Below are 24,157 nucleotides of genomic sequence, written 5' to 3'. Positions count from 1 at the left end.
GAATGTATGTTCAGAAACAGCATTAAGAACAGCTCTGCTAAGTCCAAAAATCAGAGTAGATCATATGTTGCTGTATCACTTAGAAATATTTTAAATAATTAAAAGGCAGACTAAAGCTTTATTAGTAAAAAGAAACATGAAATTAGATGGATGCTGCCTTTTGAACCCTTATTTAGTTTAAAAATATTTTTACAATACTGCTTCTGGGGACTAAGTTCAGTGGGAAAGGATGTAACGAGTACTCCACAGGCTTGAGTTCTCAGCTGTGCAGGAACATACACAAAACAAGTTGCTGCAGTTAGAGGAAATGAAATGCAGATTATATACTTTACACAAGCCTCCCAGCAGGAATGGTTAAGGGTACCATTCGTTCCAGAGAGACCTTAAGAGGTCTGGCTCCAGCTACAGCCTAATTGTTGCTAAGGGGACAGTGTTTGTCAAGCACTTTCTTTTGTTGCTAGACACTGTCGTCCTCCTCTACAGAGATAAATTTCACCTCCTTTACATGCAGAGCAGCTACACAAAAGTACTTCAGTGCAATCCAGGGGTGGCAGCTTGAGCAAACCAGGTTACAGGTGGGAGGGCAGAGCAGCCCAGCACGGAAGCAGAGAGTGCACTAAAGGCAATTAGAGGGAGATGAAGAGTGAGAGCGAAGGAAGCTGTTTCATGGCAACAGGAGTGACTTTGTCAAGGTTAGCCAAGAACAGCAACTATGGGTAGGTTTGGCCAGGGCTAGTCAATAAACCAGTTACTGTGGGTAACTAACTCTGTAAACCACCTCATGAATCTCTCATGAATCTGAATCCCCTTCCTTAGGAGCGTGATTAACTCCCTGTGCTGACACCACCACCTATGCATGCACCACTTTTCCAAGCTGCCTGGGCCACAGGGAAGAGAATCTCTCCCACTCTTGGATTCACAGTTCCAGCTGGTGAGCAACCAGCTTTAAGAACACTCTGACAGGAAAACTCTGTACCGTTCAAGCAATCTGAGATTTAAATATTTTAATAACCAACACTGTGACAGCTTTAACTCTGCCTCTATCTATGCTGTGGTTTTACAGCTTGTGGCAGTTCAGTCTCTGTTCACACCATTTGCAGCCTCTCCTCTCTATCAGATGAGGCTGTGACAGCAAGGTCATTCATTTTATGCTGGCATGAACCAGGCCAATAGGCTGTTAGCATCCAGGACCTTGTTCTTTCTAAAAATAGCCCTTCAGGAGAACTGGATCATATCTTTCAATCCCCTTTTAATATTTTAAGTATGAATAATGGAGATTGAATTTAATTTTGTTCCACAGTGTTACCTTTGATGGCTTTTTGATGAAGACGATTTTTTCCATTAAAAAAAAATTAGGTGTGACTTTCTGAATGGCTGGCTGTTCATACTATGTATGTGCCTGTTTTCATATTACTATTTTATACTATGTCTTCTCTAATTATATGTAAACATAGCTCTTCTGTAAGAAAGCACATTAATCCCCATCCATTTGTGTGTTGAGATATATGTGATACCTGTTTTGCAAGAACACAGGGTTTTTTTGTTGGAAATTTGCATTAAAATGCATGCTTTGTTTTTTAAGTGTAGCTGAATTGTTAATTTTTCATATATTGATGGAGTTGTAAAGGCCATTTGCTGGGCTTTGAGATTCCTAATGTTACTTCCCAAGCAGATTAGGGTAATGTGAACATGTTCTCTTTCTCAAATGCGTCTACCTGTGAAAGCAGAGAGAAGCCTCAGCTTAGGAACAGTTGGTTCAGTTCATCAAGATACCAGAAATATTTAGGTGCCTTCCAGTTTCAGGGAAACTAACTTCTGAACATGAAACTAGTACTCTCATTGAAGAAAAAGTCAGGAGAATGAAGCAATTGTGACATTTCATCATTTGTACCTTTCCTTTGACAGCTTCTCAGCCATTCAAATGGCCTGTGTGAAGCTCTGGAATAATTAATTGCAAGATATCCTGTTAACACTGGGAATGTAGCAGAGGATAACATGGAAATAACCTAGAGATGTCCCACTGGGGAGGTATGGAGATAAGTGGTACAGAGCTACATCTGCAGGACACTCACTTCATTAGTTCAGCTTTTCATGGAAAAGCTGGCATGTCTGAATGTGTTGTGCATGAATTTAGCATATGACCTTTTTTTGTATACTTTTGGTTTACCATTTCTGTAGTTTGTGTGAGCACATGGGCTCAATGATGAGCACATTTCTTTGGAATTGCATTTAATAGTCCTATCTGTATCTTCATGAGTTTTTTGTTTTAGGGCAGTGGAATAATATTAACTTTCGTTGCTTGAGCCAGTTAAGATTTTTATGAATGCATCAGTAAGAATCAGTGCGCTATTCATCCAGCTCTGAAGTTTACATGTGGCTTATGGCTAACAGAACATCCACTAGAATGAATAGGCATCAAAAATCACATTTTTGTTTATGCTTTTGATTTTTATTTTTATTTCTGTAGCAGATGCATTACCCATGGATTAACAATGTGAATCTGAACAAAAATCTTTCCATTTTGATTTAGCTTATAGGACCTTTTCCAACTGTATCCCAGTTGGAAATCTGACCTTGTGGAGTCCCAAATTTGGCAGAAGGAAGGTGTTGCTGGAAACACTATTTTCCAGTTTCTCAATCATTTATTCTTGAATATGAAATTACACATTGAGTATTATTTGGCCAAATAATTTGCTTCAAGAGTCAGGTTTATGTTTCTTTTCCAAGGAGTGGAGACTTGAGTCTATCTGATGTATCGCTCTTACCACATGTAGCTCTGCAATTCCAGAGGGCTCAGGTTGTCTTTCATAGCTTTCAAAAACTATAAGAAGCTAAATAAGCATCACAGGTTATTTACTTAGTGCCAAAATACTTGATAATGCAAACCTTAATATTGAAAGGTCAGGTATTTAATGTTCTAATAAAGAACACTGTGCATGTGAAGCTAATCTGATTGCAGATCTGATTGGCAGTGTTCACAAAATTGCTGCCAAAAATCCTTACGGGAAGTTGTAAACTGATATTCCAAATCAATTAGGACACAGCACTGTATTATAATTCTTAGCCATCTTTTCATCTGCTAGAGTAATAATGTCTTTGGAGATCTTTCTTGAAGATGTTTCAGAGCTTGTGTTTTCACTTCAACATTACAGGCTAGAGATTTTGTCTATTCGTCTCTTCACTTCAACATTGCTGCACCAGTTTTTTTGCATTCCTATAAATATCTGCAAGAACACCCTGGAGCAGCATATAATTGTGCTTCTTGCTGGGACTTTTTTAAGGCTCCTGGTCAAAAACCCAGAATTTCAGTTTTGTGGGAGTTTTGATCCCTTCTTTAAAAATCTATTTCCTTTTCAGATTGGAATACAACGAGAGAGAAGGTGTAGGTGTAGCATAACACAGAGGGAGGTGTAGCTTTATGCACACAGTTTTGGAAAGCCCCATTAAGTAAAATTTCAACAGAAGACTGAGTTTTCTAACGGAAAGATTTTATATAGATAAAATCTAGATGCTTCCTTTTAATATTATGTAAAAATATAATATGAAGGAAAAAGTCTTGAGATTAAAAGTTTTTATCTAAAATGCAAGACCTTGGATATTTCACCCCTTCCCCAATGGCATTTCAGTGAAATTGCTGTGTTTCTGCAGAGTATCTACAGCTGAATGAAATGGCAACATTCTACTGGAAAATTTACACGGAAATTTTCTTCCACTGTTTGTTCAATTGTGAACTCACTTTGTTCGTATCATGACAATTGTAGATACCTTATCTATCTGACATCTTAATTAGCAGATTATTAATCTAGGGCTTTGACCCTTCTGATTACTGATAGTCTGTGTTTTCTAACACTTCAGTTAGTCTTTTCATTCACATATGCCCTGATTTACTTATATTCTAAGTTTTCATGAAGCACAGACTCTTAAATTATATGTTTTAATACTAAGATTATTAAGGCTAAGATAGACGAGAAAATCCAAAAAGGTCTGGCAAGAATCAGGCCTTAAATGGATCTTTAATGTATTTCTCCTCCTAGCGCATTCATGCCAAAATTTCCAGCAGCTTTTGGTTTTAATTGCCAAAGTGGCTTCTCATCAGTGCAGTGGGAGAAGTTTCTCCTGTGTAGGTAGTTTGTTGAAAAGTTTAGGGTTTATGGGATTAAATTTATCCTGTATCTGTCAGATAGCTGCATTGCCGTCAGCAAATCTGTTGTTGCAATGGGTTCTTCCATTTGACAGGGAACTCCTGATAACCTGTAAATTGTTTGTACATTAATGATCTATCAGCTTTACTTAAGGTCTGAAGTTGAGGCGTAGTCATGTTTGTGTGCAGCTGTGCTATTCTGCAAGGGGCATACTTGTGGCATCACATGCAAATGCTTCCAGCAGAATGAATGGCCCACTGGATTCAGTAGACAATTTCTGACATGTCCAAACTGACCAGCTGTTCTCCTTTTGTGCTGGGAACAGATGAAGCTACAGCTTACACAGTCTCAATTACACCATAGGAACAAAACTAAAATAGCTGAATTTTGGAAGTTTGTTCAAAATTTGTCCCTCCTGGTAAAATTGGAAAAATGAGACTGTTATGGTGGTGGGCAGGAGTATCTGCTGTTTCAATAAAGCAAGACATTTTAAACATGTACTTGTGAAACTTAAGCACAAATAGAACAGATTTGATTCAGCATAGCCCTGAAAAGTCGTGTTTTGGTTCCTTACACATACATTTCACACCATCTCTTTGTTGATGTGGAGTCATGTTTGTCCTGAAACTGTTTTTTCCAAATGGAGCTTTCATTACTTTTGTGGAAATTATGTGTTTCTTTAATGTTTTGAAAACAAAACCCCTGGACCAAGAGTTACAATCATAGTGTCACTAATTCAAAAAACATAGGTTCATATCTCACCCTCAAAAATCTGTCCAATGACATGAATTTCTGCATCCCATTATGGTAATTGCATACATGAATCATGGAATCGTCATGACATGTGAGGCTCTCCAAAAATTTTGGATGACTCCTTAAACATCTCAAAAACTTTGTGGTGGATTCTGTATGGGTGGACGTTTCTGCCCTGGAAAGATGTGATGACATCTGACTGGTACTTCATACTGTGGATACTGCCAAAATCAGGGGGAGAAATAAAAAACAGAGCAGAGAAGAATAATAACTCTATGTGCATGATCCCACCAGCATTATCATCCCTGTACTCAATACACTAATATAATCAGAAAGATGGCCATCTACACAAACTGTAAGGAAAGCTTTGGGGCTTGAACATCTGCTAGGAGCAGGAGAGCTGAGGAAAAGGGATGGAAGGAAGAGGAAGAACAGCAAATCATTAGGGTATTTGAGGTAAATGTCAGTGCTGGTAGAGAGAAATATGTTTGCCATTAATCTTTGCTGACATTTTCTCTTTGAAGATCTTTTCAACAGTTGGTTCTGGTCAGGACATATGTCTGTCATTTGGGACTTGTGTTTTTCAAGACAGCCATTTTGCTCAGGCTGACTGTGCTTTTAAATGCCTCACTTTAATTTTTTTTTTTTTTTTCTCCTGAGGTGGAGAACAAATTTGATAAAACACATTGATTTTTCTATATGACAAAAGAGTTCTGAAGGCTGTGAGGCTGAAGGGGATTAATGTTTCCAGGATTTGAACAGTGACTAAACATTTGGCAGAAAGATGATACTGGTACAAAAGGTATTCCTCCTTACCATCTTGTGAAAATTTTCCTATGTTTGGCCAGTCTACCTATGTATGAAAAACCTGTTTGCAAGTAGTAATGTGTTTCTTTATAGCTCCAAATACTACCAGGACTTTCTGTCACAGTAACGGAATTTTATGTACATCCTACATCCTGTACAAGATTACAATATAAAATCCATAATATAAGGTATCTGCTTGGCTGTTTTCTCTCTTAGTTGCAGGAACCATGCCTGGTTTGCCCCAGATATCCTTCTGGATCTTTGTGGTAAAGGCTGCAGGGCTTTGCAAAACCCTGTCCTCTTTGTTCACTGTGATGATCCTTTTGCCACTTCTGGGAGGTGAGGAAGAGAGTGTAGAAGAAGAATTTCCTGGGTGGGATAACAACTACAGAACTCCAGGGAAAGAGAGGCTGGTACAACTGCAAGAGAGTTGAGGAAAGAGCATAGAAGGGACAGGAAGAACCTATGGCAGTGGGACAGAGAAAGGAGTAGCAACAGAGGCTCCAACACATCTTGACCTGCTCCAACAGGTCCAGAGCCTTCCTATGTTGGTGGTCCCAGAGCTGGATATGGTATTCTAGGTGCATTCTCAAGAGAGTGGAATAGAGGGGGAGAATCCCTTTAAACTTAACTCCAAAAGACACCTTCAGCATGGTATTTTAAAAGAAAGGGGAATGAATCTTGGAAAAGACAATCTGTAGAGGCAGCACTAGAGCTGCCACAAGCAGTTTTGTGGGGTTATGGATGTGATTAGTTAATGTAATGAAGCAAGCTGGTTTTATCATAAACTGGGAGTTAGAAGTGGCTGAGGTGACTTGGTCCCTTCAGCCTGGAGGAGGCTGCGGGGAGATCTCATTGCAGTTACAACTTCCTGGTGGGGGAAGAGGAGGGGCAGGCACTGATCTCTGCCCTGTGGTGCCCAGTGACAGGACCTGAGGGATTGGCCTGGAGCTGTGTCAGGAAGGTTTAGGTTGGATATTAGGAAAGGGTTCTTCACCCAGAGGATGGCTGGGCACTGGCACAGGCTCCCCAGGGCAGTGGTCACCACACCATCCTGGCAGAGCTCAGAAAGCTTTTGAACAATGCTCTCAGGCACATGGTGTGACTCTTGGTGTGTCTAGTGTGGGGCCAGGACTTGGACTCGATGACCCTTTTGGGTCGCTTCGAACTCAGGATATTCTGTGATTCTGTGAAGCAGAAGCGTGAAGCGCGGCTTTGCCGACGCTCAGCGCCCTCAGAGCTTTGGGCTTTATTTCAGCTACTCTCCTCGGGAAGGGAACCCAAGAACAGCACCGCGGACAGCGCGGAGCTTCCCTTGGCGGGCCGCGAGGGCTGAGGGTCGGGCAGGGGCGGGGCGGGCGGGGCCGGGCGGCGGCGGGGGAGTGACGCGGCCGGGCCCGCCCCGCTCACCTCCGCCCCGCCCCTGCCGCCGCTCCCGCCCGGCAGCCGCGGCGCCCGGCAGCGCCTCGCCTGCGTGCGCTCCCTCCGCTTGGTACGGCCCACCCCGCCGGGGATCATGGCGATTGATGGTAAGTAGGCCAATAACGGGCTCCTCTCTCTCGCCCCGAACCGCTCCCCTCCCCCAGCCCCCTCCTCTCCCTCTCCTCCCCCGGGCACGGGGAGAGGGGCGGCTCCGGGGGGAGGGAGGGCTCCCGCCGCGGCGGGAGGTGGGGGCGCGCCGGAGCCGAGCGGGACCCCAGCCGGGAGGGCGGCGGGGGGGCGCCTCCTCTGCTCCCCGTCCCCCTCGGCCCGGCTGCGGGGGCTACGGGTCAAGGGCTCTTGGATGATGGGGGAGAGGTGAGTGTGGTACCCTCCTCCCGTCTCCGTGCCCAGCAGCCGGGCGGGGTAAATAAATCCCTGGCACGCGGGCCGGCATCCTTCCTTCTCCTCCTCCTCCGCCGCCGCCTGCCCTGGGGATGCCGGGCGTGCGCCCGTGGGCGTCGCGGAGGGGACCCGAGGAGGACGGAGCCATCCATCCCTGCGTGCCGTGAGCCGCCCTTGCTCCGGCGGGGAGGCGGGGGCGGGCGGCGCAGCCCCCCGCCCGGGCTCTGCCGCCCCTGGCCGCCGGGTCCCGGGCTGCCGGCGCCCCCCGCACCCAGCCGGGAAGGTCGGTGCCGTGGGGGCGCAGCCCCGTCCACCTCCCCGCAGGGACTTTCCCAACTGCGCTGAAACTCGTTGTCACTCTCCTGGCCCCGGAGTCTCTGAAAACTGAGTCCCCAGGCGAGGGATGCTCCCTGCTCTCCGCCGGTTGCTGGGCGCTAACAGGCTGCACAGGAGCTGCTGTCCGCAGATCTTTCTAGTCATCACTTAGAAACAACAACAAAGGAGCGAGATGTACTAGACACTTGTTGGGTTTGTTTGGAGATGCTCGTCTTCAAAGGCAAGGCTTCTGAGCATTGCTTTGAAACCTCTGCTCTCGACTCTGAGAGTAATTTTACACCTCGTTAAAAATCCTTAAAAAAACCCAAAAAACCAAAACAGAACTTTATTTCTAGCCAGACAAGGACCTAAAGTATACAGCTTCCTCAGCCAAGGTGTTTCTTTCTGAAAGCATCTGTTGTTATTGCTTGAAGGATTTAGGAAAACAGTGGGTATGTGGGGGAAACAAACTGTTCTGGTTTGTTTCGCATGTAGGATGCTTTTCTGTTGTCAGTTTCCCTGGATTCAGGCCTCTTTAAGGAGAAGTTGCACTGATCAAGAAAAGCTGCGTGTTCACCCTGTCTTGGAAGCTGTGCACACCAGGAGTCTGAGCCGGCCAGCTTTGTGCTGGCTGGGTTATTTTCTGCTGAAAAGTCCTGTTAATATTATCAAGAAGATAGCAAAAAAATTCTGCTGGGTCTGGATGTTTTACATAACTTGAGCTCAGGAAAAAAAAATTATCCTTTAAAATCTGTCTCTGTTTTCATTTTAGGCAGTATTATCCCAGAAATCTGTGAGGATCTGTTAGATCTGAAAATATTCACAATATGTGAAATTCATGTGTAATATTTTCAGAGGATTTAGGGTATTATTTCTTTAAAGTTAAAGCAAATAGCCATGGATGAATAAAGCAATCTAGCCTTAGAAAAGAATGCAACACTTCTTGTTATGGCCAGACTTAAGAAATAGCTCAACTGTCCTGTTGATGCTTATTTGAAATATCTAAAATGGGACTTAAGCTCTTTAGAAAATTTGGTGCATAGTTTACATTTAAATGTGAGGTGGGATTAAAAAGCATTCCAGTCATCAAAGTGGTCTGCTAGGTTTTGCTTTAGGACTCTTCCTGAAGTCAGCAAATACAATGTATTTTTCTGCTGTAGCCTATAGCAGGCATGCCTCCTCCTCTTTGTTTTCAGCTGACTGGCTGATTGATAATAGGGCTGTTGGTAGGTGTTAAAATTTTTATTCCTTATCTTGGTGATCTCTCCCTCCTGTAGTGCAACATTACCTTGCCTTGACTGTAATTTTTAGCAGTACTGTGTCGTGGCCAGCAGTTTAAAAATATGAGTTTGGGTTGAATATTAGCTCTTGAAGGCAGCATCAAACCATGGAATTTCTAGTCTAAACTGTCAAAATACAGAATTTGCATTGTGTCAAAGTAAATTTGTAAATGTATTTAAGTCAACAGAGAAAATGCTTTGCTCAGTTTTAAGGACACGGCATTTGGCCAGATTTTTAATTTTTTTTTTTTTTTTAGTAGAGGCAAAGAAAATAAGCAAGATTGAAAACTTCTCTCTGAATAATAAATATAAAATAGTTCAAAACTCCTTCAAAGCAGGACATAGGTATGAAGAGTGCACAAAGTTAAAAGAGCGCAAATTAATATAGAATTTGTTAGTTGCTTTTGTCTGTTCTTAAAAATCTTTTAAAGTACCATTTCCAGTGTCACTTTTCAGCATACCAGCTTCCAGCCATTCTAACACTAAACCTCAGAGCTTTTGTAAAAGTGAGGTATTTTGTATGAAGTGTTAGAGAGAACCAGGGTGCCATAGCTAGGGACCCTTTTGGTCAATATCAGTGGTTGCACCCACTGACAGACTTTTAAAACACAAGTATTCTTCATGTGACTAAGTTCTAAGCCCTAATCTAGTGATTGCAGGAACTGTTACATCTTTTTCTTTAGACTTCATGTAATGTTAAAACACGTTCCATTTGTATATCTTTATTAAGACGTCCAGTTAGGGTTTGCATAGGTCAGGCAATCTCAGATTTGTGAGGAAATTACAGCAATTCTATTGGAAAAATTCTGGCTCAAATGAGTTTAAAGAATTCTATTTGTAGTTCTTATTGTCTGTATAGTTATCCCCCAAAACACAATTAGTATTTACTAGGAGCTCTGTTTTATTATGCAGGGTTATTTATTGCTTAATATCTCCACTATTTCCATATAGGGCAGGATTAAGACAAAGAGCATCAGAAAGGGTAGAGAGTAAGGCCAAACTGAAAGCAGTAGTAAAACCAGACTGGTCGGCAGTCTGAGATTAAAATCCTCCCATCTACTGCTGCTCAAGCCTGGTGTCTTGTGGCAGTTTTCTTGGAGTGGGGAAGAAATTGAGGAATAACTTCTGAGAATCCTTCAGCAGCACTGTGGTAATGTTCCTCATGGCAGCATTAACTTGATTGCTCTATGCTGCTTCTCCTCTTTTGAGCAGTAGCAAAGCTTTGGTGCCTGCCTCAAGAGAAGTCTATTGAATTGAGGTCTAGGTGAGGAACCAGCAATGGAAACCACATTGCATTGCATGGAGAGTGGGAGGCAAAGAACTGTTAGAGGTCACAGGTGGAATGTTTTATAACCTAAGGCAGAATTGTTAGTCTTGTATATCCTCATGAATCTACTTTTACCAGATTTTTGGGCCACACTTGAACATGCTGTAATCTAGCGCAGGCTATATAAGCTTATGTTTCTCAAGGAGGGGAAGAAATCTATAGATTAATCTTCTCAGACTGAGCTAAATCTTTTTGATTTTAAGCACTTTCATATGGTTTCCAATGTAAGGAGTTTAGTGCTAACAAATGAGAAGTAGCATTGAAGACAATAATGAGCTGTACAGATAAAAGGAATCTAGTAGAGGAGAAAGAATTACAATTGGTGTTGGTGTTGTCTTCTAGTAAGTTACTGATGGAGTAATGAGACTAATGTATGTACCTTTTTGATAATTTTGTTCCTGGGTGTCTGTGAAGTGTCCTGATCTCTCTGAGGCTTCTGAGAATACTATCTCCTTCTTTTTCCCCCACCCTCCAACTGCTTGGTTTGGAGCAGACAGCTGCACCTGTTTGTGCTGTGCAGGGGTTTATTAGCTGGTGGGCTGTCCTTGTGTTCCATGGGGCTTGTTTTTGTGTTGTATTTAGCTGCTGATTTTTATGAAACATTACACTAGATTCTTAAACTTTCTGACTCTTTTGTCTTGAATTAGCCAGAGAATTTGTAAACAATACAAGGATGAGGCAGGAAGTGAACTGTTTAATTATATAACACTCATTTCCTTGGGAAACAAATTATGGAATGAACCTACGTTTTGTTTATGGATACAAAAAGAGAGTATTTAGAATACTGCTTCATATAGGTCACATGAAAACTATGCCTAGTTGCAAATTTCCAGAATCTCGAAAAGGAAACAACAGAGCAATGAGCTGCTTACAGAGCTTAAGTAGGAGTATCATGTGTAGCTTGTAGGTTGAATCTGGCCTGGGGAACAGTTTTATCTTGACTTCCTGGGCTGTGCAGGTGTCACTGCAGGGTGCACTAGAAGGGTGTAAGGTGACATGGAGATCCTCAGGTTAGTGCTGACCTGAAATGACAGTAGTGTTGATCTGAATCCAAGTTGGTGTGGCCAGGCCAGGGGCTGAGCAGCATCATCAGTATCTAATGAAGCCTAGATATAAGAATACATATTTTATGCTTAGGCCCACTTTTTGTCAACTGTGTGGTGGATCACATGTCAAGGTATCATATTGGATCAGCCACACAGAATTTGTTTAATGCTGCCTTATGCTTATCCAGTGACTGTGGTGGAAACTATTCAGTGAGTGTTGCCTGGTACTGCCATTGTAAGGATGATTGCCTGCATTATTTGCTGATGACAGTGACACCTTGTGCCACAGGCAAAATCACCAGTTTTCTGGTTAGATTGTCTTACACCATCATCTCTGTATATTGTATCTATTGAAATAAAGTAAGCTGGCAGGTCTCTTATCTTTTAGATAACAAAGGGGGCAACCGTTTTTAAAAAACCCCACCTAATCTCTAATGTTTTACAGACTTCTTTTTGACAAGTTCCTCGTGGGCTGAGATGAAGCTATCATACTTAATATGAGAACAGTTGATGTGTTCAGAGTGAAATTTTTCTGGAATTATCTTAATTTTTAATGCCTAGCACTTCTGCAAATTGAAATTCTTGGCTTTCAAGATGGGCATGCAGGAAAGTAAACACAGAGTGACCACCTGATTAAAAATGTTTGCCTATGTTGCCATCCAAATACAGGGAACCTCTTAGAAAGGAAAGAGTTTTGCTGTCTTCCAGGGAACTTTCAACTGTTTTAACTACTAGGTCTTATTTTCTCTTCAGCCTAATTCAGTTATACCTCTTCCAGCCTTTGTAGTGACTGATGGAAGGGATTCACAGCTGATATTCTCAAACTTTTTCCTGTACACTGTCAGCTTTTGAACTGCATCAGGCCAAGGGTCCGTGTTGCATGTAAAGGTTGGAGTGGATTTCAAGTTAGCAATTAATCACTGAACCTCCTAATTTTTGTGCATTTCGCTTGTAGAGATGGGAGCTCTTTCCTGATTTCTGTGTAAATCTGCTTGTAGAATAAGACGGGGAAATTTTGGGAGGATTTTGAAAGTTCATCCTAAGACAGCAAGTGAGTGTTGATTTTTTGAACTAATAGGTCCCATTCTGCAGAGGAGAATAATCTTTGATATGAAAAGGGGTAAATTTAGTATGACTGACACATGGGTAGTTTTGTTCTGTAGGCTAAAATAAGCAGTTTTCCTACTAAGTGGAATATTTTGCAATAAAAACACTTCTTTTCTTTCTTCTTTCAATAAAAACTCTTCTTAATTTACTTTTGTATCACAAACTTAATGCGTTGTCTGAAATATTTGAAACAATTTCTTTGAATATATTTTTCTCCATAGATCATAGAGTCATTCTAAAAGAAGAAATGTTTCTCAGTTTACTTTCTCCTGTGAAACTTTGCTCTAGAGTAGTGATTAGTAGTGTTAATTAAAAATGTTAGTAATTTGCTAAAAGTCATACTAAATTTTCATCTTTTTTTTTTGTTTTCAGCTTTTGTTGCTGACATCTTTTCTATTTCTTGAACATTCAATAGCATTGTACATTGCTTGTCAATGTATGTTTGATCTTTTTGTCATTTTCAGTGAAGTTGTTTTCTGGTTTTCTTTCTATTTTTAGTAAAAAAAAAAAATTATAGGTTTTAGGTCAGATTTGAACCATTTATACCGTATGTTCCTATTGCTAGTTTTATTTACTGTAATTCTTCATTTCCACCAGTAAGATTTACCTGAAGAAATACTTGACTGAGAACAAAGTGAAATAAAGAACTTACTAATATTTTTTTAGTGCTAAATATATTTCAGTTGTCAGAAGAGTAGGGAAAGAGATGTTTGTGGTCATTTTGGATAGAAAGGAAGCAGAGATAATAATACTATTTTCATGATGAGAGGAGACTGTCCCAAATAACCTCTCTATGACTTAGCTTAGGAAAATCCATCTCTTTTTAGCTGCTTTCAGTCCATATAAATGCTTCCATTTATTTCAGTGTGGGTAGGATTGGATGCAAAATTTGTTTTTGAGAAACAGAAATGGCTATGCTGTTCTTGATCAATTGTCACTGATTGCTAATTCATTGGTCAGTGTCATTGGTTCTGTTGATTACAAATATAATTTAAAAAGAATTCCCCATGAAGAAAATTTTTTGATGTTTGCCATTACTTTTATAGTTGGATAAAAAACCCAAAATATTCTTAGGACAGGTAGATAACCTATCCTTAGGCTAAGGGATCTTTTTAAATGGTGCCAGCAAAGAAGATAGTCTTTACAGCAGGAGTTTGTATCATAAAATCAGAACATAGATTTCTGAGTTTTACTCTTCTGATCTTGAACATGTCTGCTGCTAATATAGTCTGATAGTTATTTATCTTATTAGTGGGTTAGACAGTGGATAATTGTTCTATATTCACCTGTTTATATCCACCATCTGTTGTGGGTTTTTTTCAGGTCCAAGAGTCTTGGTCTATTAAGTCACTCCTCATATGGAAACCATTTGTTTTTAAACTATTTTAATTGACTTTTTTTGGGGGTTTTCTCTGTGTCTGCTGTTGTTCTATTTTATTCTTTGAGGCTGTGGGACCAAGAGAAGACCAAAACTGCACAAAATGTAAACAATGTAAACATATAAATAAGTATATATAATAGCAATTTTTTTTTTTTTTTTTACTTTGCTGTGTCTCTCCTTATAAATTCAGATGTGGTTTGCTTTCTAGTTTGCTTTTTGACTAGTTCTTAGCACTCAGCTTTAAACTTCTATATTTTTATGTATGCAGTATTATTTGTCGACTAAACTTGTGAAAAAGGATGCTAAAGGGATGCAGAGGTGATTTTACACCATAAGTCAGGATGGGCTCTTATTGTATGTAGCCTTTTCAGGAAAAACACTGATGGCAGCTGTAGGGTTGCTCTTGTGCAAAAGTCTTCAGCTTTGTTTATTTTCCATTACAGTTGGTGTCCGTTTATCCAAGTCCAGCGTTCAGTTCATGGCATGAGGCAGTTTTTCAAGTAGATTTGTTGATATATGGAACTCAGAAGTCTTTCATTATAGCTTTCTTTTTTAATAAATTTGTAGCATGTTGTATGAAACTCTTAACATAAGAATGGTTTTCCTGGGTCGCTTTGGTGGTTCCACATGCTTAGACATGGTAACATTAACGTTGTGTTGGGCTTTATCACTTGCATCCTGTTTTATGTTTCTACACTGTAGCACCCTGTTCCTACTACTCAACCTGCTCAGTGTTTTCGTTCTGTGCTGGAATGTCGTGGGTTTGCCAAGGGAAAAATAGTTGTCTATTGTTGAATAAAATGTTAAGTAAACGTTTGTTGAATGTGATCCAAACTTATGAAAATGCTAATTAAAAAACAATTCTCAGCAGGAAAGTAATGTATCATGTAAAAAGTGCATCCGAAAAATTACACCTGCTGACAAAAGGCTTTTGTGATACAGTGTAATGTTCTGCTGCAGCTAGAATATGGATTTTTTTTCTGAAGAATAATGAATTTTATATGCAGCAGCCTAAGTTGCATCACAGTTTTGGTGCTGGAACTGGGGCTGTGTACTGTGTTTGTTGGTGGGATGGAATGTACCTGGCTGAGTTTATGGATGATGCTAGGGAAGGAGTAGTTAATAAGCTGGAGGGCAGGACTGGCAAGCTCTCAGCAAGCTCAGAGTGGGCTGAAGGATCCTCAGAAACTTCCACAAGGACAGGTGAAGTCCAAGCCCTGCACTACCAGCTGCAGGCAGGCTGGCTGGGAGCACCTCTGAGCAAAAGACCCTGAGCATCCTGGTGAGCAGCGAGCTGAGCATGGACCAGCCACGTGTGTGTGGCCTGTATCCAGCTGTGCTAATACCTGCCACATGAGGAGAGGCTTAGGAAATACATTTGTGTAGTCTGGGGAATGTGACAGGCACTCTTGCAGCCTTCCATTGTGCAAGGGGGTCTGAGAGATGGACATGGGTTCTTAAGCTGCCCAGTGAAAGCGTGTGGGCAGTGGGTGTGAGCTACGTCAAGGGGAGTCCTGGCTGGCTGTAAGGGAGAAGAGCTCGCAGTGGCAGGGGTGACACCTTCCCCCTGAAAACCACTGGTACCCCAGAGGTCTTGGAATTGTGGTCATTGCAGAATGTTGAGGCTCAGAGGAGCTTTCTCTAATACCGGTCTGGGTCTGAAGTCTTTGAGAATGCCACATTCCCATTCATTCCCAACATATATCACTCTATGGTAATGCTTGTCCTAAATTTTCTTGACAATTATCAGTATCTAGTGGTGAAATTCCAGCTAAACTCTGAGCATAGTAGAACTTTGAATTTTGAATTGTGCTAGCTTAGAAAGACATACAATTTTCAGTTAACATAAAACTTTGATCTACATATTTTCATCTTGTTGCTGCCATAATCATCTTAGCAAATAGAGACTTGGTTTACAAAACCTTTGTCTTTTATTGAGAAAATTAAACTTCATTAGGTGTCTCAGCTGCCTCTGGAAAACATCTGGCCATTCTTTTTGTGTTAAATGAATGATTTAGATTTTTAGGTGGTTCTTGCTCAAGAAAATGAAAATGTTTTGTTGAATGTGCAGTTCTAAAATTATTTGATCTTTCATTATTTTTCATTTTACTTCCATTGTCTGACATTATGAAAGCTCTGTGTACCCAACTGGGTTTGTTTATCTTCTCAGATTACATTTTGGACAGAGTATTATGTTTTTTTATATGCAAACTCACTCAAAACCTTAATAATCTTAAATAGGAGATTATATTCCTAGTCAGGATGGAATTGAACTAATAATAATTTGTGTTTAAATCAAGCATAAATTTTAATTAACTATAACATTATGTTGAACTAACACTATACTATGATAAATTACCTAAAAATAATATTTAAAGAATAAAATTTAAGTGTGTCATGCCACTGAACCTTTGGGATTTGTGGACTAACCAACACAAACCCACTATTTTCAGACTGAAATGCTAAATTAATGGTTGGCATCTTGCTGTCATGCAAAATGTTTCCATATTTTCAGTTTGGTTTCTTTCAGTAAATAGTTTATTAAAAGCTGAGAGAATTCTTGGGAGTTGTAAAGATGGAAATACTTGGGTTTATTTGTTAATCCATGAATAAAAGCAAGGTGTGAATTATATATTAGTTCCACAGTTTTGAGGACCACAGGGGAAAAAAAAGAATCAGTCCAAGTCAATTGAAGATAAAATTTCATGTATTTAATATGTTAATTTAAAATATAAAGATACTTCCTTTACCTTTTATATAATTTGATTTATTTTTATTTAACAGTTGATTTCCATCCAAAAGCAGTTCGAAAAAAAGTAATAAATGAATCACCTATTAAAAAAGAAATAACATTCTAGCATTTTCTAGGAAAATGAAAAGGAATAAAATCCTGAATGTATTCCTATTAAATGATATAAATTTATTTTGTAACCTTGTGATCAATAAAAAGCATGTTGATTAATGTAAAGGTGGAACACCATTTTATATTAGAAGTTAAATGTTTGAGTAAAGATTTCTTGCTTCATAAAACAATAGGTAGCAGTGCAGAATCCAAATCTAGAATTAGTATTTTGTGATACAATTTCAAACAGGTTGATTTCAGGGAGAGCATTGAATATAATTAAAATCTCTTGGTGCTCTTTTTCCTCAGTGAGTTTTAGGTGAATCCTTATATTTAACTGCCTGGCATCTGTGTAATGAAAAATCCTTTTATTTTTTGCCATAATTTTTATTTTTTCTTCACTGCTGAATTTAACAGGGGAGAAATTCTAGGGAGAACACTTTCAGTCACTCTTCTGGTTTGATGATTGCAATGACTTTAAATAAGATTGTAATCTCCTCTCTCTGTCCGGTTTTGGGTTTTGTTTGTTTGTTGTAATTATAAAATACTGTTACTATAAAAGCGGATTATATTTTTAATTTAGTTTTTCTTATGCTTTTCTTTCAAAATCCTTTCTGAATGAAAATGATGTTGCCTAGCCTCTAGAATGCACTGAAAAGAGGGGATTATATTGCTGTTGCAACTGGATTTTGTAAGGGCGATGACTCTACAAAACTCCTGGGATCCTCAGACTCACTGATACTTAATTTACCATTCAAGAGTATATATGAAGCTTGTATTTCATATTTCTGAGTATGTTGACATAAAATGAGCATTCTTTTTACTTTTACAGACATTTAATTTTATTTTAGAAGAGTTATATTTTATTCCATTTATTTGATCCCTTTTATCCCTTCTCACTCCAATATATGGATTTCCTACAGTTATTTCTTTAAAGTGTAAATGTAAATAGAAATACAGGTATTTTCTTAAAGGTTTTCAATACCATCTGTTAATGTTACCAATTAAGACTTTGAAGTATTGGTTGATATCATTACATGCTGTATTTTATATCATAATTAATTTATTATGGAATGGAGGAGAGCAATAAGTCCTTTATAATGTATTTCCATATTTGTGAGATGGGCAGAATTTTGTTACCTACTAAAACTTTGTTTTAGTGCATTTTGAAGTGTCTGGAGCCAAGGAGTGATTAATGGATATGAAACAGGTGTTTTGTGAGGTTTTGTATTTTCATGAGATTGCAGAGAACTGGGTATGAAAACTCAGGCAGTTCCCCTCAGTTCTGTATTCTTGTCTATGCACTCTTTTCTTGTCAGTAGAAAAAGGCTGAGTGGGTTAAGGTGTACTTAAGAGAAGCCATAGCTTCATGTAGTTTAGAATTTTAAGGTTTGATCATGGGGCATATCACTCCAAAATATTTTTAGTTTAGATATTATGTGTTGGTGTTTTGTTTACAAATTGTAATTCTAATTAAAATGGTCTTTATTAAAAGGTAAAAAATCCCCATAGTATTTCTAGCAACGATTTTATTATTCTGAAATACATATCTCAGGGTCTATGCAGCTGATTTTTTTTAATTTAAAAATATCTAAAGGAGAAATTCTGGGCACATCAAGTATTTGTTAATAGGGTTAGTTTTTTAGGTTTGTTTGTTTTTACTGTGGAAGGTAATCATAATGTTATTTTGACATTCTATTATATTGGAAATATTTTTGATATTTCGCAATTCTTCTGTAGATTAGTTCTCACCAAACAGGAGATTATCTTTATACTTGGGAACCATTAGTGTGGCTTCAGATAAGGTGCTTCCTTTTGTAATTTTATCTGTATAAATTCAGTGTAAAGCTTTTTGAACTGTTCCATCTTTAGCGATATTAAGCCAAAGGTACATATATTGTTTTTTTTCCAAATGATTTATTCATTGACAGAGTTTTGGAACTTCTTTTTCACTGTTTATAAGCCTTATTAAGAAACTAAATGCATTTTATTTGTTGTTTTCTAATGGTGTATTTCTACACAGGTGGAGAACGAACTTGTGGTGTACATGAACTGATCTGCATCAGAAAAGGTAAGCAATGATTTGTGAAAATGAACTCCTTAGCTTGTGAATATTCCTGATGAGAAATCTGCTGCCCAGTGTTGTGGTCTGACGTTTTGTGGATCTTAGTGCTGCATTTTTGTGTTGCAGAATATTTTGATGCTGACAGTGTCAATAGGAAAAAATAGTGGATTTATAAAATAAAATTTGCTTTTTCACAAGAGGGAAAAATGTGCTCTTCCAAAATTTACTGAGTTACATGGAATTTGTGAATGTTTAGCTGTGATGGGTAACCATGAAAACTTTGATTTTTCCTTTATCCAGATATTTGTAGAATTATATGATTTGCAGGATTATATGATTTTCATTTGCAGGACTATATGATTATATAATTTGCAAGATTATATGATTTTCAGTAATAGAAAGTTGTGAGGATGTTTTGAAAAACTGATGTAACAAACTGTCAATGTCTGCCTCTGATTTCAGGTGAGATCCTAATGACTCAAACTTTTTTGCAAACTGTTGCAGAAATAGTGAGACCAGCAACTGACAGAGCACAGAGCAGAGCTGTGCTCCAGGGAGAGCTCTTACAGCTTAAAGCTGAGCTGCAGTGACTGAAGTTGGAGCTCAACAACACAGCTCAGCTGATGTAAAGGCTAGATACAGTTCTGTTTTCTGTCCCTTTTGGCAGCTCTATGCTCCTTCCTGCAGCATTGCTGTTGAATTTCTGTCTTCTCATCTGAAAGCTAATCCAAAACACAAAAAAAGGTTTCTTCAAGGATTAGATCCTTGAATTGAGTCTCAGGTCAGAAGAGTCTCAGTGCTTTCAAAAGGAAGGAGTAAGAAAACGTGGTGGGAGAGGAGTAAGGCTGCAAGACTCTTTTGACAACAACTTAGTGTTAGACTGCCTCTATAGTATTGTTAAACCACATTATACTCTGTGGGAAGAAATTCTGTTTGTCCTCTTAGTTTCCATTGCATTCGCTGAGACATTTTGGTAAAATTGTTTGAATTTATTGAAACATTCATTTAACAATGCCTAACCTCAGAATTAAGTCTAGTTAAGGTCAAAATACCTTTATGGTCATAAATAATCTTTTCCAAATATCTATTGAAAGAATTTTTGAGTGTGTATGTGTTACAGTACTGTAATTAAGAACATTTCTCTGCTTCTCTAAACTGTGACTCATTTAGATCTTGCTTTTATAAAGTTTTTTCTCATTTTGGAGGGGAGGTGAATTTTTTCTTTTTATTGCTGTCTCTCTTTTTCCATTGACAGATAAGGTGGTATACACAGTGCTCTGTATTCCTTCTGTAATAGCTCGTTTATTTTTCTGAATAGGGAAATTCACTGGAGTTTCAGAAAGCCTTCTGATAAACTTTCAAGATCTGTTAATCTTGCTAATCCTTATTTATTTTAGGATGCTGTACTGATTTTAAGAAAAACAAATCTTCTGTGTTCTTGGAGACAGTGCTGTATGTTTTTAATGTTAATTGCTGGGAAGTGAAATTGAAAAGATGTGTTTGTTTTCTTAAGATTCTGTGTTATATTTGGGCATTGAATTCTAAGCTCTGTTAGCCCATTGTAGCAATAAATTAAATAAAAATAGCATGGAATTTGTGTTTTACCATTGATGGTTATAAATTAACCTAGGGGTAAGTGTGATTAAAAGAGAAATATCCTCTTAGTGCCATTTATACTTGCATTATGTTGGGTTCTTCTTTAGTTCACATGAGTCTCCGTGTATATTCTAACCTTGTGTGTCCCTGTGTTACTGACAAATTTGTCTTTGTGGTGCATGGATTTGGTGCATTCTTGTTTGTCTTCGCTTCCTACTCGACCTTTAAAGCAGAAGGTACTTGCCATTGCACTGCAAATCTTCCAGTCACATGGCGTTTTGGTTACTTTGTCTAAGACTTTACATCTTCTCATACACATTCAAGATACTTTTATTGTCTGACCAAGGCCAGGCTCCTAAGGATTACTTTCTTTGCCAGTTGTCCAGCTCTGCTTGCTTGCCAGGATGACATTGCAGACTCAAGATCTCTACTGACATCCTCAGAATAGGAAGGCATTTCCAAGCTAAGAGTTCCTGGCTGCCAGCAGTCTCAAGCTGGTCAAATCAGACCTTCCAGCTTTGTCCTTAATGTCACTGAGTGCTCATGTCAAGCTTATACAGGATGGAGTTTCCCACCTCTTGGCTGTGCCCTGAAAGCTAAGCCATTTTTTGGTCTGTGAGCTCACAGTAGAAGTTGAATGGACAGATTGTGTTCACATTGACACATGGGTAATGCCCTGCAGTCTTGTCTGGTGCTGGGTAAGGTTGCAGTGTGCCCTTCTCCTTTTTCTCTGGTGTCTGTGTGACTGTGGCACCAGGAGAGTCCATTCCAGCACTCCTGGCATTCATCCATTCCCTCATTTTCATCGACTACTGTCTTTGAGGCTTTGAGAGCTGGTGATGTTTAACAAAATGGTTCTCTATTTGCTATTTGCCTGAAAGCCTCTCATGATTTCTGCCAGGGGATGGTGGGTAACTGTGACTGCTTTGTGACTGGAGTTGGAATGCCCGTGTGGAGCTTCTGAAAGAAACATTGGTAGTAAATAGCCTGCAATAAGTAACTGGAGTTCTTCCAGTGTGCACTTGTGCTTTGCTTGTCTGCCCATCTTTCTTACAGTGCTTCCAAGTACATGGCTGTTGGGAAGCAACCAATAGGATAAACAGTGATGTTCCATCTTGTTTTTTCCTGCACTGAAAAGGGAAAAGTAAGCAAGCAAGCAAGCATGTGTCTTCTATGAATAATACATGGGAAAACTTTCCGGTTTCAAGTGATGGAATGTAATTACAATTTATATGGGGATTATATGACTTGAAGAACACCTATTGTTGGTGATTAATTTTTCTTTCTAGTCAGCAAAGTAACACATTCCTAAATTGTGTTTTTTCTTGCCTGCCCTTTCATTTTTTGTTAGGAAAATAGGAACCTTGAAGTATCAGATGATGAAATGTGGACCAGAAAGGTCTTCAAAGCTGTGACTACACCATTTAGCTCAAATAACATAATGAAAACTTCTTAGCTGTAGTTGAAGGCATAGCTGTAAAAGCAAAATCTAAGCCTTTAAAAGGAAATGTCTGCTCTAAGGTTATTCAGCTATAAAAATGAAAATAACTTGAAACCTCAATTTTCCTGTTTTTTAGGTTTTGAATTTCTCAGATTAAATCAGTTTAAATGATAGACTCAGAAGTTTGCAAGAACCAGTTATAATGTTCATTGAATATCTGAGCTTGTGTCAGTTCTAGTGTAAATATGATCCCAGTATGATATTGATACAGGACTCAGCTTTGTTACCCAAAGATGTAGCAGTTGTCTGGCACAGGCCTCCTCCTGTGTCGCATTAATGTTATTATAATTTTGTAGCTGCCCAAGAGAGACTGTGGTGGTCCCCCTGCAGGCTTCCCAAGAAGGCTTGCAGTACTTTTGTAGGTTTTTTTACTTGGTTTCCTTTTAGCAGATTCATACATTTTTGAGAAGAATCTGCAAAGAGCTGATCAGGAGTAAGGAGACTAATAGGCTTTTCTGGAAAGCCTTAAAAACTAATTCTTATGTATTTTTAAAGAGGCTTCTTCTAAATGCATAAATATAGGGAGATTGTGTCCTGAAAATTGGAGTATTTTGTGGCTGTTATATAACATCTAATAGCTACAAAATACTGAGCAAGTCACTTTCCAGCTTGTAAAAAGAACTTTAAAGATGTATGATCAGCTATTAGGGAATCACTGAAATAGGTGTCTTCTGTGTTTAACATACTTAAGTAGTTAAAGTGTTTGTGTGGTTTTATATTTACACATTGTGGAAATCTGGAAATTAGAAAAATGGAAAAGTATATCCTTGCTTTTATTATCAATTAACATCTTGTTTATGTCTATTATTTAATGCAAGTTTGTGTTCACACATTTTAGTGTTTGACAATACAAACTGAAGACTTGGCTGTGGAAAGAAGAATCTGCTTAGTTTTTGACATCAGAAGGTGACAGTTTCTCTGAAACTGCTCAGTTAACAGTTTGTGGTTTTGCTGGATATCTTCCTAGTATCCAGCTGTTTTTGAGAGAGGATATTTGTGTAAGTTGTTCCTTTGGTTATTTACTGTGGACATAAAAGAATTCAGGGAGCTTGAGATTAGACTTGAGAACAATATCTCTTTTTTAGCTGTATAGTGCAACTGCAAGTCTAACTTGGAATTAGCTGTTGTTATATTTAGTAATATTTTAATTAAGGCTGTTTCAGGTTCTCTTTGTACAAACACGACACATTTGTGATGAGTGTTTATGATATTGAGCTATAACTGAAGAAACTCCTCTTTAATATATTCTGATATATTCTGCTGTGTATTCACTGTGTGACATGGAAGTGACATTAGAGGAGAAAATATATGGCCATATTATTTTTAGATTTCTTTCACCCAACATATTTCACTTGTTTATTTTTGAAGTAGTGCAAAGTGATAACTTCTAACTCAGCAATGTGTTTTGTATTTAATTCATGGAAATGTAGATTGAGTATCCAAGTAAGGGCTGAGTTGCACAGAAGTTTCAAAATTATTTTTAAGCCCTTTTTTCTTTTGCAAGATGTTCTTTCCTTTTTATTGTTGTGGCAGTCTTGCAAACAAAGGAAATTATTCAGCAAACTGACTTTGTGACTAAGAATGGAACAGAAGTGCTCTCTTTAATATGCAAAAGAGAAGTTGCAAAAAGACAATGTCTTTGTCTGACAATGAAAAATGTCACTTGTAATAATAATTTTGAAAAGATAAGAAGGTCTGAATTTTTGCTTTGTCAGAAGTATGTTTTAAGTAGAACTATTCCTCTTTAATGGTCTGGTCAACTATCCTTATGCATTTGCATGTGTCTGAATGTTAAGTTGATAACTGCAGTTATTCCAAATGGCAAAAAAGTAACATTTATTCATGAATTTAATTTTACAGTAGAAACATTATTAAGTTGAAAGTCAACTGGATCTGATACTCAAGTTAACTTACACTATTTGTGATAGTCTATACTTAGTAACTGCCTCTGGAAAAGAAATAAAATAATTTTCCCCTTGCTGCTGTCATCCAATTGGTAGAACTACTTGTTCTTCATCAAGAGAACAGATGGTAGCAAATTTCTGTATATTAGATAACCTCATATTAATGTAAAATATAAATATATGTTGTTTCTATACTCATTTAGAGGTTCAGATTTGGACAGTACAAAATAAAGTGGACTTTCTCTTTTTACAAAGAGGAATGAAAAC

The 24,157-nt window shown here is 38.6% G+C and overlaps 1 protein-coding gene across 3 annotated transcripts in view; it reads left to right on the top strand.

Annotated features, from left to right (window-relative positions):
* Positions 1-7,126: 7,126 nt before the first annotated feature.
* The window catches only part of SYT14 (synaptotagmin 14), an 87,299-nt gene continuing 70,268 nt past the window's right edge, over positions 7,127-24,157 (top strand). For all 3 annotated transcript variants that reach the window (XM_021547607.3, XM_021547605.3, XM_021547604.3), the window contains exons 1-2: positions 7,127-7,231; positions 18,848-18,895. In XM_021547607.3, the coding sequence (XP_021403282.1) occupies positions 7,219-7,231; positions 18,848-18,895 (61 nt within the window). In that variant the 5' untranslated portion in view covers positions 7,127-7,218. The remainder of the gene's footprint in view (positions 7,232-18,847; positions 18,896-24,157) is intronic.

This window comes from Lonchura striata, chromosome 3 (assembly GCF_046129695.1).
Source record: "Lonchura striata isolate bLonStr1 chromosome 3, bLonStr1.mat, whole genome shotgun sequence".
NCBI classification, from domain to species: domain Eukaryota; kingdom Metazoa; phylum Chordata; class Aves; order Passeriformes; family Estrildidae; genus Lonchura; species Lonchura striata.
The sequence above is the reverse complement of the archived record's forward strand: the minus strand, read 5'-3'. Positions and strand labels throughout refer to the sequence as shown.